Below are 12,372 nucleotides of genomic sequence, written 5' to 3'. Positions count from 1 at the left end.
TTTTGAAAACTCTCATTTGTCAGCCTTCATTTAATTACTTTTTTTGTTGACAACTCTCACTCTCTCGATTCTTAATTTGATCTGAGCATTCAACAGCTGTTTATTGAAAGCTTAGTGGGTGCCAGGAATGTGCCAGGCACTAGAGAAGTTGGCAGTCCCCTTCCAGTGTTGACATGCTAACATAACCCCACAAAAGAATCACTGAACAGAACAGCTCAACTTAGTTAAATATCGAGAGGGACCTGAATGCACCCAAATCCAGGCACAGCATAGAGAGTATCTGTACAGGGATGCTGTGATGGAAAAACTGAACCAGTTCCCAGCTTAGTCTGAGTCAGTGTTTCGCAGTGTAGCTTCCTTATTCATGACAAGAAAACGTTTTCAAAACAGTAGAAATCTACCCATGCCCCCTTATAAAAAGATATTACAAAGTAAAGTAGAAATAACCATCCGAAAGTACTATTTTTTGCTTTTTGGTGTTTTTTTTTTTTTAATTGAAGTATAGTTGGTTACAGTGTGTCAATTTCTGGTGCACAGCTTAACGTTCCAGTCATGCATATACACACATAGATTCCTTTTCATATTCTTTTTCATTCAAGCTTATTACAAGATACTGAGTATTGTTCCCTGTGCCGAAGGTATTGTTGTAAAATACTTGTCATGCTTTTACAAGGATCAGTTCAGAAACAACTAAAGCATCCTATTCAAAATAATAATGATGCTAATGAGATATGCAATGGTTGCTGGGGATAAATTCACAAACTACTTTTGGGGATGATGTTAATGACATCTAAATTTGGGTCAGTTTCCTTTTTCTAGTCATATCAGGAGTTAGTATTATTTAGTGAACACTGATCACTGTAAACAGTGTTACGGTTCCTACCACAAGGAAGCTGGTGACTTCTGATTACCGTGTTTTCTGGGAGCTGCCCAGGGGAGAATGAGTGAGAGCGCTGGGTAGAGAACTGGCCTTCAGAGGCCCACCCACCATTGTCTAATTTGATATTCCTAAAGTCAAAGTCCCATGGAAATAGATTTGTTTAAAGGAGAATTTGCTAGTAACGTGATCCACTCCAGAGTGAAATCACCTGTCTGTGACATGTTAAGCTTCCTGCCTTCTCAGAGATGAGTGCCATTCTGAGATCCCTTCTGAAGTTGTAGATCTTGGAATTTGGCAGTGTAATATAGCTTTCAAAAAAAAACCACTTAAAAAATTTTTGAGTAGTTTTATGTATACAGAAAATTTGTAGAGATAGCACAGAGCGTTCTTATATACCTGGCAGCCCATCTCCCCTATGACTGGCACATGGCATGAGTATGGTACCTTTGTCTCAGTTAATGAACCGATATTGATATATTATTACTAACTGAAGTCCCCCTTTATCCAGATTTTCTCAGTTTTGACCTAATTGTCTTTTAATATCCAAGGATCTCGTCCAGGACCTTTATTGGTCATGTTCCTTTAGGCGCTACTTGGCTGTGACACTTTGTCATACTTTCCTTGGGTTTGATGCCCTTACCAATTTTGAGGAGTATGTTTTGCAAAATGACCCTCCCCTGAGATTTGTCTGACATTTTTCCCATGACGAGATGGAGGTTATGGGTTTTGAAGACGAAGACCCCAAAAGTAAAGGGTCACTCTCTTCACCTGTAACAAGAATGCATACCAGCAACATGACCTCCCACTGTGGACATTGAGCTCAATCGCCTGGCTGAGGTGGTGTTTGTCACATCTCTCCACTGTAAAGTCCGTATCTGCCTTTCCATGCTGTATGCTTCAAAAGAAAGTCACTATGTACAGGTCCTTAAGGAGTTGTATGTACATCTTTAAGGAGTAGGGAGTCAACTCTGAAAATCGTTTGGAGTTTTGCATGGGAGATTTATTTATTCCCTCACATTGATCTAGTGAATCATTGATTTATATCGGAATGAACTCATGAGTATTTATTTTATGCCTTGGGTTGTAATTCAATGCTATCATACTTGTTTTGTTGTTCATATTGTACCAGTTTTGGCCATCCAGAGCTCTTTTACTTGTCCCTGTGTCCCTTTGACATGCTCCCACAATGGTTTTCTCTTTGTTTGTTTTGCTTTTGAGCATTTCCTTCCGTTCTGGCACTGCAGAATGTTCCAGGTTCATCTCTCATATTTCTTGCCCCCCTGTCCTTGAATTGACAATTTCCCAAGGAACCTTCCTACTGTAGGTTTTGTCTGTTTCTTTGTTACTACAGTTGATGGAAGTATTTTGGTAGCTACTGTGCTGGGCCCTTGACATATACTGTCTTTGTTAATCGTCATATCTTCACCATTAGGTAGCCTTTAACTTCCTCTCATAAATATAGAAACTGAGGTTTAGAGAATAGAAATGGTTTACCCAATGCCACACAGTTAATCAGAAGTAGAGTTGTGATTCAAACCTAAATCTGACTCCGGAGCTCCCACTCTGCACCGTTACATCTCAGGCCAGCCTCCCCTGTTTTCTCTGTCAGCATTAGGTGGAAACCATGCTATTGTGAACTGCCCTGCCTTTTTGTTGGGAGGATAAGAGAAGCCAGCCACCTGCTCCTCTGGGGAGACGCCTCAGGCTTCCAGCCGGGGTCATCCCTTCCTTCTCTGACCTTCGTTCCCACTGAGAGTGGAAAGCCTTCCCTGAACTTGGAAGTTGTAGATGTGCTGTCTCCAGGTTTTCTCTGCTTATCTGCACTCCCAGATCAGATCACTAGCTCCTCCGTGGGCAAGGAAATTATACAACTGAGCAGGATTATCAAGCAAAGTAACTTCAGAACACACTGTGTTGATCTGGCTGCCATGAAAAGCAAATATTAAAATCTGTGCCTTTCCTACTAGGAGAGCATAGATCCCAATGGAAGTGATATCATATTATGACCATGGTTATTTCCCATTGGCTTAGTCTCCCGCTGGGCAGGGAGCTTCTCCAAGATCAAGATCATATGTTTCCCGCTCTCCAGGGCCGAGGGCAATATATAGCGTGTTCTAGACAGTCGGTATATATACAATGCTGAAGAGAAGCTCTTGGGTCCTGGACCATACACTACCTGCTCTTGACTTATAGGTTTAACTTGCTTTCCTCTTAGGAAGGCAGAGGCATGACATGGCTCTAGAGCTGGACAGACTGACAGCAGTGAGAGATGAGACCCCAAGACAGCACGTGGAGGACAAAACTGAAGGAGGGGTAAACTTACAGGGTCACAGAGAAAGGAAGAAAAACTCATGGAAAGAACTGATGAAAAGTGGGTTGATGAGAGGGGGCGGACCCAGCAGAGCTGGAATCTGCAAACCTGCAGTGGAGGAAGCAAAATAAGAAAAGAAAGTGGGAGGATTCATGGGACAGAGCCCTGGAAAGGCTCGGGAACCAGGAGCCCCTGTAGGACTGAGAGCCACTGTGTGGCATAGCGGAGTAGGGTCACTCATCCACGAGGCATGTTGGGCGCAGTGCCCAGGGCCCGCAGGAGTCACAGTGCACCCTGGAGTGGGGCTGACAGAAAGAACTGGTTGGAAAATCTGCACAAAAACCAGTTAAACTCAGCATCTATCCCGAGATGGCATCCGCAGTTGACCCACAACTGGGGAAGGACCTCTTTCCAGCCTAGCAGGACATAGGAGGCTGGTTTTCTGGAGAGTTTAACTAGAACAACTCGGCCCTGGATGTTAGACAGCGAGGAAGTCTGGAGTGAGGCGCTGAGAACAGGTTTAATTGAAAGTCTGTCACCTGAACAGCAACATGCCCGGTCCTCTCCTCCTCCAACATGCAGGGCTGATTTCTATATACCTGGCAGCCCACCACCTTCCTGGCAGGAGTTTAGAGAATTCATCTTCAATGAAACCAGCCCACAGACAATGACATTGGAGATTCTCCATTGCATTAGCCAAATCCCCACTACTGTACCCTATGGCAAGGTTTATGCTTCCAGAAACACAGACCTTCCAGGCAGTATTTTTATTCCCGTCTAAGAGAGGATAGTGTGCCAATCAAACAAGGAAGGGATGATATTAAAATGAAAGTTCAAAGAATAACAAAAAGCTCATGAAAATTAGAAGTATGATAGTAGAATAAAAAAAAAATCAACAGGAAGATTGGAACTTAATGCTGAGGCTATTTCCCAGAAAATGGAACCTAGAGAAAAAGGATTCAACATTAGGAGGGGGAAATAAGCCCAAACTAGAAAATAAAGCATTTTTTTACCAGGTATATGAGAGGATTACAGCCAGGTGTCCCAGGATAGAATGAGGCTCTTTGTTTGAACCCTGACGTAGCAAAGACTCTGTTTCCCAGCGTGTTAACATAATAGATCAATTGAAGCTAAATTGTAATATTTTGACACGGCAACAAAATGGAATGACTGGTTTTATTTTATCTCTTGCTATAAACCTTGATCAAAGCTGTTGGGAGTTTTTTTTCCTGAGTAGAATTATTTGAATAGTATTCAGGGCAGACAGATAGTATTTGAAGATATGGGGATTTGAACAGTAATGGTGAACCGGCCACATGGAGGGAGATCCCTTGAAATCAGGAAACAGAATATTGGAGATAGAAGATACGCCTGACTTAGTCCGCAGATGGGTTGTGAGGATTAGGTAATGCAGAGAGGTCTTTATCTTTTTCCGCCTTCTTCCCTTCCTCCTCCCTGCTTCCCCCCCACCTCCCCTTCTCCACCTCTCCTTCCCCCTCCTCCTCCTGCCTCCATCACTAACCTGCCCTGTCCTCACCCTCCCCTCACCCTCACCCTCCCAACTACAGAGGACCTGCTGTGTGCCTGGCACTGGACCAATGAGTTCGTTACATAGAGAATTTAAAATTTAAAAATTTTAATAAGATGCGTATTTTAATAATTTAATAATAATATGTGCACCATCACACCTATCAAGAAAGTGAGGCTTCGAACACTTTAAGTCACTTGCCCAAAGTCACCCAGCTAGAAGGGGGGAGAGGAAGGAGTGGAAACTAGCGAGTTTACTTCAGGGCTTCTACTGCGCATGTGGCCCAGAGACAGGACTCAGTGATGCTATTAGCCCTGAGCAGCTGGTGATAGGACGTGCAGAGAACCAACTGCGGAAGAGTTGAGTGATGTGCTCCACGTGACACGCGGGTCAGCGGCAGTGGACTTGATCGAGTTCTCTCATTCCGGGTCGCTCCTCTCTCCGCAGTGCCAGGTTGCTGAGCATGGGGAGAGTTAGCACGTTAACTCCTAGAAACACAGGGCCTCCCGTGCAGGTTCCAGGTTCTGATTTCTCCTATTACTTGTATAGGTCCGGTAAGCCCTGCCAGAGGCAATGCCAAAGAAAGTATTTTAGGCTAATATTTGTTTCCTAATGGACAGGGAAAAAAACAAAAAACAACCCTGTGTCAAGATTAGATTCAATGTATTTCTTCCTCCCTGAACCAATTGGAAAACAAACAAACCCTTCAGAAACCTGCTTTCATCAGGCACAGTTTTAATCTCAAGCTATTGTAGGGAGATCACCGTGAAGCAGCGGTGGCCCTGGTGTGGCAGAAGTCCTCTCCTCAGCACTGGGACGAGAGTTCTTCCCCACGGTTGACTGGTTCTCACAGCTTGAGTGGGTCCTGGGTACCGGCTGTCCGTTTCAGCAGTGAACCCTGGGTGAGGGAGACCCCGGCTCTGGACCATTAGTCTGTGGAAAATGCCTTGGGGACACCGCCCCATCCCCCCCCAACTTGTGAAGTCACCTCAGGCCATGGTGGGGGCTGCCCGTCAGCACAGCCCCTGCCATTCTGCCACCTGCAGGCTTGGCTGGGGCCCCCAGTCGCCAGCTTTAGAAGGAAGAAAACATTAGCCCATCATTCCACGGCCTTCCTACCTCCAAGGCTCCATCTTTCCATTCCAACTTGGGAAAATCATTTCCACCTTCTTTTCAGGCTTAGCTCAAGCAAGAAAGCCACCTCCTTTGCTTCTCAGTCCACAGCCTTAAGCCTTGAGCAGTCTCACCCTTCCAGAAAGTTTCCACACACGCTGTCGGCGGCTCCCTGTTCACCCTTGCTGTCCTCGGCCGGGTATGGGAGGTGTTGGCACCCATGTCATTGTCCCCATTGGAATATAAGACTTTGAAGGTGAAAAGGGAGCCTTATGTATCCTCCTTTCCCTCACAAATCATGGGATGGTAGTTTTTCTGTATTTGAGATTCAGTCCATAGTGGTTTTACTGAATTTTCAGGCAGATTTATGCCATGTGGTAACAAGGGTTTAGAAAGACGAGAATGGTCACCCACGTTCTTTGTTCTAGAAACAACTGTCTGGTTACTGACACGTTCTGTCTGAGTTCCATCCTTTAGTTTCTGGCTTTAGTTTACTCCTAGAAAGGAAGAATGTCTGAGCCAGGGACTGGCAACCTGTGGCCCAAGGGTTACATCCAGCCCTCTGCCTGTTTCCTTATAGCCAGTGAACTAAGAATAATTGTTAGATTTTTAAATGATTGTGGGGGTGGGGGGAAAAAAGGAAGAAGAATATTTTATGACAAAGTAAGATTATATTAAATTTAAAATTATATTATTTGGAATCCAAATGTCATTGTCAGTGAAGAAATTTATATTGGAATACAGGCATACCTGTCTGTCGACTAGTGTCAATGGCTGGTTTGCACGAAAACGATGGATTTGAATAGTTAACACAGAGACAACATGTCCCATGAAACCTGAAATATTTATTAACAGGCCCTTTATGGAACACCGTGCCAGCCTCTGTTCTGAGTCATTCTCAAATGCGTGCCACAGTGTGAAAGAGGAATCAGGTGCCCTTTGTGACAAAAGACAGATTGGTTGGAGCCACAGGGTGCATGGAGGACAAGAAATCTGGAGAAAGAAAGAATTTGTAAATGATAACCACTATATTAAAAAAAATTTAAAAATAAACTTTTTTCTGTATTGTGTAGGAAACTATATTCAACATCTTATAACCTTTAATGAAAAATATGAAAATCAATAGAATATATGTATGTATAAGCATAACTGGGACATTGTGCTGTACACCAGAAACTGGCACATTGTAACTGACTATACTTCAATAAAAACAAAAAAGAAAAAAGAAAGAAAAGGAAGAAAGGGGAGGCAGAGGCGTCCTCTGAGATGCCACATCTCCTGGGCTTTGTATCCACATGTGACAAACATCTCCACGAAAAGGTCTCCATCTTCCTAAGGAGCAGCAGGGTGCTCACAGCCGGTGGACATGCCAGAGGGGTAGACCTGGGCTGTGCCACACAGCATCTTGCTCTCCACTAAGGGCTCTCCTTGGTTCCTTTTGAGAAACTGTGAACCAGAAAGAATGAGATTAGGAGAGTGTCAGTGACACCCAGTCCTTCTGTGGACCAAAGCTAACTACATCTGCAGTAAGACAGAAAGGGCTCTGTGTCCCTGCTGTCTCTTGATTCAACAAATGTGTGTGTGTGTGTGTATGAAATCTATTTTGGGCATGTTTGTCCATCTGTGTGTCTCTTTGGAGAACATCCATTTTGGCTAAGTGCCAAGTAATGATCATGTATATGGAGATTATTAAACATTGAGAATTTTCAAGTTCAGCCCCTTGGAAAGCTGGGAGTACAGTTTTTTTTTTTTGTTTAGAAATCTGCCAGTTTCATGTGTTTCTCCTATTTTCTTATTATAGGGTAATGCTCTGTACTTCAAATCTGCCAGAAATGTTACGGTGAACATTCTCAACGACCAGACTAAAGTGCTAACTCAGCTGATAACAGGTGAGAACAGAGAGAACTTAGTGCCTGGTCCACGCCTAGCGCTCAGGAAACAGAAGGGAAGGTTGAATGAAACACCATGTGATCTAAAGAAAGGAGTGTCTGCTAACACATTTCAGAGTGTGGGAAAGCAGAATGGTGTGTGTGTCCCATGATTCTACTTAAGGATAGTGTCTCATCACATATACACATTGAATTTATGCAAATCTGATGATGATTGTTTGCGGGGTGGGGAGGAGAAATAAACTATTTTTCATGCAGCATGGCCCCTAAACACAAGCCAGCTGCTTCAGCTGGTGCTCAACCACGGAAAAGCTCTCTGCTCCAGAGCTGGAGAAGTTGGCAGTGTTGGATTAATTGGAAGAGAGCACAGTATTCAAAAACCATGCACATCATACTTCATGGGTTATAAAAGGGATTTTTAATGGGAGCTTGAATCCAGGCCATATTTGCGGTGCATACTGACTTTGAACCTAGTTTAATTGCAAGATGCAGATGTACCCCCACCGAACAGGGCCGTGTGGTTCCTTTTAACAGAGCAGATCTGCTCCGAACAGCTGCAGAAAGCACCCACTGGGCTTTAAGCTGCAGAGTCCTGAAGTTTAAACAAGGATGGGTTATTCACAATCATGAGTATAAAGATGAACACGGACCTCATGGTCGTGGTCACGTGTTGGGCAGTGTGACCAGTGCCCCCTCTGCCTCTATAGGTTATGAGCAGCAGTAAACCAGAGCCATTATGCACCCCGTCACTGGAAGGGAAAAGGGGGGTGATGTCTGAATGGCATGGTTCTACTTCCAGACAGAAGATGCTATTTGTTCGGCTTCAGGGCTGAGAGAGAAGTGTACAGATGGACGTTTTGAGAAGCCAGGGGCCCAAATGTCCTGAAACATTACTGTGCCTAAAACATCTGGAGCCCTGCTAATAAACCTGCCGCAGCGAAGCAGGTGCCTTTGTGGCCAGAGTCTTGCTGGGGAAAGAGCCTCGCTCTGCCAGTGCACGCGCGGCAGTCTGCAGAGTCACGCCAGTGGGTGACGCGGACCATCTACTGCCGAAGGATCTGCCGCGCCGCCAGGCAGAGCCCAGAATCCATGCACGCAGCTGGATCCACCGCCTCGCTTCTGTAACATCTGGCCAGCAGTCACAATGCTAAATAATTAAATAAACAGCTTCAGTAAGCAGTGATGGAAGCGGCGTGTGTGCACATTGCCTCCAGGAGAGAAGTAAATCCGACCTCCAGCTCCCAGCTCCCCGCGTTTCAAAGGAACTTACTTAGCCCGTTGATCACTTGCCATTTTTGTGTCGTGGGAGATTTCGTTTACAGAGGAGATTTTGTTTCGATAAAGCTGGAACTGCCCAAATGACTTGTTCAGCAAGAGTCGGTCTCTCTCTCCCCTTCCTTCCTCCTCCTCCCCTCTCCCCTCCATCCCTGCCTCCTTCTTCTTGCCTCTCTCTTCCAACTCCCTTCTTTTCTCCCTTTCATCCCTCTCACCATCTCCCTTTGTCCACCTCTGCCTCCCTGACTCCCTTGCTGTCTCTCTACTCTTCCTTCTCTTTTTCTCTGCCCCCTCTTTCTTTCTCCTCCTCACCCTCCTCTCCCTCCTCTCTCCCTCTCTCTCTCCTTCTCCCTCCCTCCTTTTCCTCTTCCGTTGCTTTCTCCTCTCTCTTGCCTCGCTCCTCCCTATCTTTCTGTCTCCCCTGCCCAGGGCAGGCCCCTGGAGCTGAGACCCCTATCCTCCCTCTTAAGGTAAGGCTCTCAAGGTAGCTAATATTAAATGAGATGGGAAGAAAACCCATCCCAGCCCCAACCGGCAACATCCTTTCAAGGTGACTTCTAGAGAGGTCAGTAGCTGTGTTCAAATGGAACGCACAACCACACTGAAATTTTCCTTCGGGATTCTCCTTTGCCATTTGTGCACATGGTGGAAAGCACAGAGAAGTGCCAGGAGAAGACAGCTCCCAGGGCCTCTTGCACTTGGAGTACTTACCTGACAGCGAATGGCTCCTGCGGTCCACACGGCCAGGTTTACTAAGGCAGTCCTGAGGATTCAAGAATTCTTCTGCTTATTACCTAAAGAATGTCTCAAGAGCCCAGAAGAAATCCCAGTGTGAGCAGTTCAAGTCATCTTTTCTCATGAAACAGTGCTCTAAATGACGGTTCCCAGGCGAGACCACCACCGTGTATCTGACCCTTACTGCCACTGATACAGTGTCATCTCTGTCGTGGGTCCAAACAGGGAACCCTCTGACCTGCAGGGAGGAAAGGTGTAAAAAAGTCTTACGCAGCATTTTGCCAGAGTAGACAGGCCCAGGGATCAAGGGAGCTGGGGCAAGTAGGCTGTGTGGCCCCAGGTCTGTCCAGCTCGCAGATTGACCAGGAGATGCTCGTGCGTCCCTATGGATTCCAGTTCTCACTGCTGAGAGTAACTGAGGAGGCACTTCACACGTGGACTGCCACACAGAAGGGCTGGCCTGAAGGTTAGTTTCAGGCTACAGATAATAATCTTTTCCTTCCCAGAGAGGAATGATCTTTGAGCAGTCTCCAGCTCCATTTGCTTTTCTCTCTAGAATCTTTTTTTTTTTTTTTTTTTAAAGATTTTACCTTGTGTAGGAGGTTTGGCAGCCCAGGGGTAAAATCAACAAAAGGACAAGCCGTCTGCACCCTGGAGCCAGTGGTCACTGTTTGGGGTTTTAGCTAAAACTACCAATTACTGGGTTTCATATCCCCAAATGGTTCTGGCCCCTGGTAAATTCCATTCTGTGTTCTGAGAAGCCCTTAAAAGCAAGATAACTCGATTGTGTCTTGTGTTCTCTGATGGCTGCAGTCCCTTTAAGACGTTCTCTGGTGTGTCTCTCACCTCGTTCGTCAGTTCAGAGTCAGTCAGTTTACACACAGCCCTGTGCTCTTGACTCCTCAGGGGCCATGTCTCGTTATTGTCCAAGTCCCTGGAAGCCAAGTCCCAGTACCTGTGTCCCCCAGTCACACTGCTGCTTTGCTGTCTGACTGGATCCGATCCGGAGTGGGCAAACTCTGCTCACCCTGTGCCCACGCTCAGGTCACTCATTGATTCATTCATGAGCGCTCTACTTCCTGATCTCCAGTCTCCCCCCCCCCAAAAAAAAAAAAAAGGGTAACAGCTCCAAAGCATTACCAAGTAATACAGATTCCACTGAAGCTTTTGTCCTGACCAAGAAGGGAATGACCTCTGAACCCTCCCTGAACAACCTAACGGTCGCTAACAAAGCCCAGACTGTGCGTCTCTGTTCCCTCAGGATCTCCCGTCCTCGTCTCCAGCTTCCTACCCCTGTCGCCCTCCAAAAGCTCCGGCCTCCTTTTCCTTTACAGGCAAATAAGCATCCCTTTTCTGCTGGGGAACAGTTCCAAGAGCGCAGCTCCACGCCCAGGTCTGCCGTCAGCTCACTCGGTGGCCTCGGGAGAGCGCCGAGCCTCGCTGCGCCTTGGTGGTCTGGCTTACAGCGGGAAGGCAGTCACAGAAGACAGGGTGCAGGTCCCATCCCCTTTGGAAGGGTCGCCATGTCTGCTGTTTCCATCGCCCGCTCATCCAGGAGCCTTTCCAGGGTCCTCCTTTTGGCCGGAAGGCTAGTGTGGATGTGCTGGCAAGAGAGCAGGTCTGCTGATTAACACAATGATGCAGATCAGGCAAGTGCACTAGGAGATGGTGCCCATTAATTTTTTTCACTGTGTTGTGACCATTGCGTTAGAAAAATAGTGATGGTCACTGTCACAAGAGCAGTCCACTACGTTACACTGCCCTTTTCCGCCTACACAGCTCTTTTTCATAAAACACAGTATAATTCAATCCTTTTATTAACCTTTCTGTGAGGTAAAGGGAATCGATGGTGGTAGTATAATTTTACAGATGCAGGAAATGAGGTCCAGAAAGATCAAACGATTTGCCCAAAGTCACACTAGCAGAAAATGAGAGAGTTGGGACATAATGTCTACCTTCTGATTCTTAGGCTGATAGTCTTGCCAAAGGGGAAAGCGGCCCCAGGCATCCAGGGGCTGGCCTGGCTCTGTCAGCCAAGCCTCGGTGTTCTGTGTGAGCACAGGTAATTTCACAGAACATCAACACCGGATGAGGCCACTTGGTGGCCATGAAGGATCAAGACAAAACAGAAAAACAGAGGCAGCTCTGATCATCTCTGAAAGTAGATTAAAAATAGAAACCTGTACCCAAAGCACAGGAGTGACCAAACCTTCCTCTATCCTAGCTAGTATGAGTCTGTTCTTTGTCCATTACAATTTTAGCATTGCTTTGGTTGTCTCCACTCTAGATAAGATTTACCAAGAAACCAGTTGTAAAATTACTCCATTTCTGACAGCATCTAATCCACAAAACCTTGCTTCCTTAAGCCCTGCCAAAAATAACCTATCATAATGCCAGATCCTATAATAAATTCTTTCTTCTTACTGAGAAGCCCCTTGGCTCCCCAGGCTGTGTGTCCTTTTATGGTATCCCAACTTGTTCAACCACAAGTGCATTCCTAGTGATCCTTGCCTGGATGGCATTGAGGGCCCGTTCACTACTGCTTTTTACAAATGAGTGACACCGTCTTGAAGAATAACCAGAAGGAAACAAACATGCTGTGTGGCCAGCCCTCCATAGTCACAAGTTCTGCATCCCTGTA

General features: G+C 45.9%; 1 protein-coding gene across 9 annotated transcripts in view; it reads left to right on the top strand.

Annotated features, from left to right (window-relative positions):
* SGCD (sarcoglycan delta) overlaps window positions 1-12,372 on the top strand; it is a 1,022,496-nt gene that overhangs the window by 882,741 nt on the left and 127,383 nt on the right. For all 9 annotated transcript variants that reach the window (XM_072953966.1, XM_072953991.1, XM_072953973.1 and 6 more), the window contains one exon: window positions 7,634-7,721. In XM_072953966.1, coding sequence (XP_072810067.1) covers window positions 7,634-7,721 — 88 coding nt within the window. The remainder of the gene's footprint in view (window positions 1-7,633; window positions 7,722-12,372) is intronic.

This window comes from Vicugna pacos, chromosome 3 (genome assembly GCF_048564905.1).
Source record: "Vicugna pacos chromosome 3, VicPac4, whole genome shotgun sequence".
NCBI classification, from domain to species: domain Eukaryota; kingdom Metazoa; phylum Chordata; class Mammalia; order Artiodactyla; family Camelidae; genus Vicugna; species Vicugna pacos.
The sequence above is the reverse complement of the archived record's forward strand: the minus strand, read 5'-3'. Positions and strand labels throughout refer to the sequence as shown.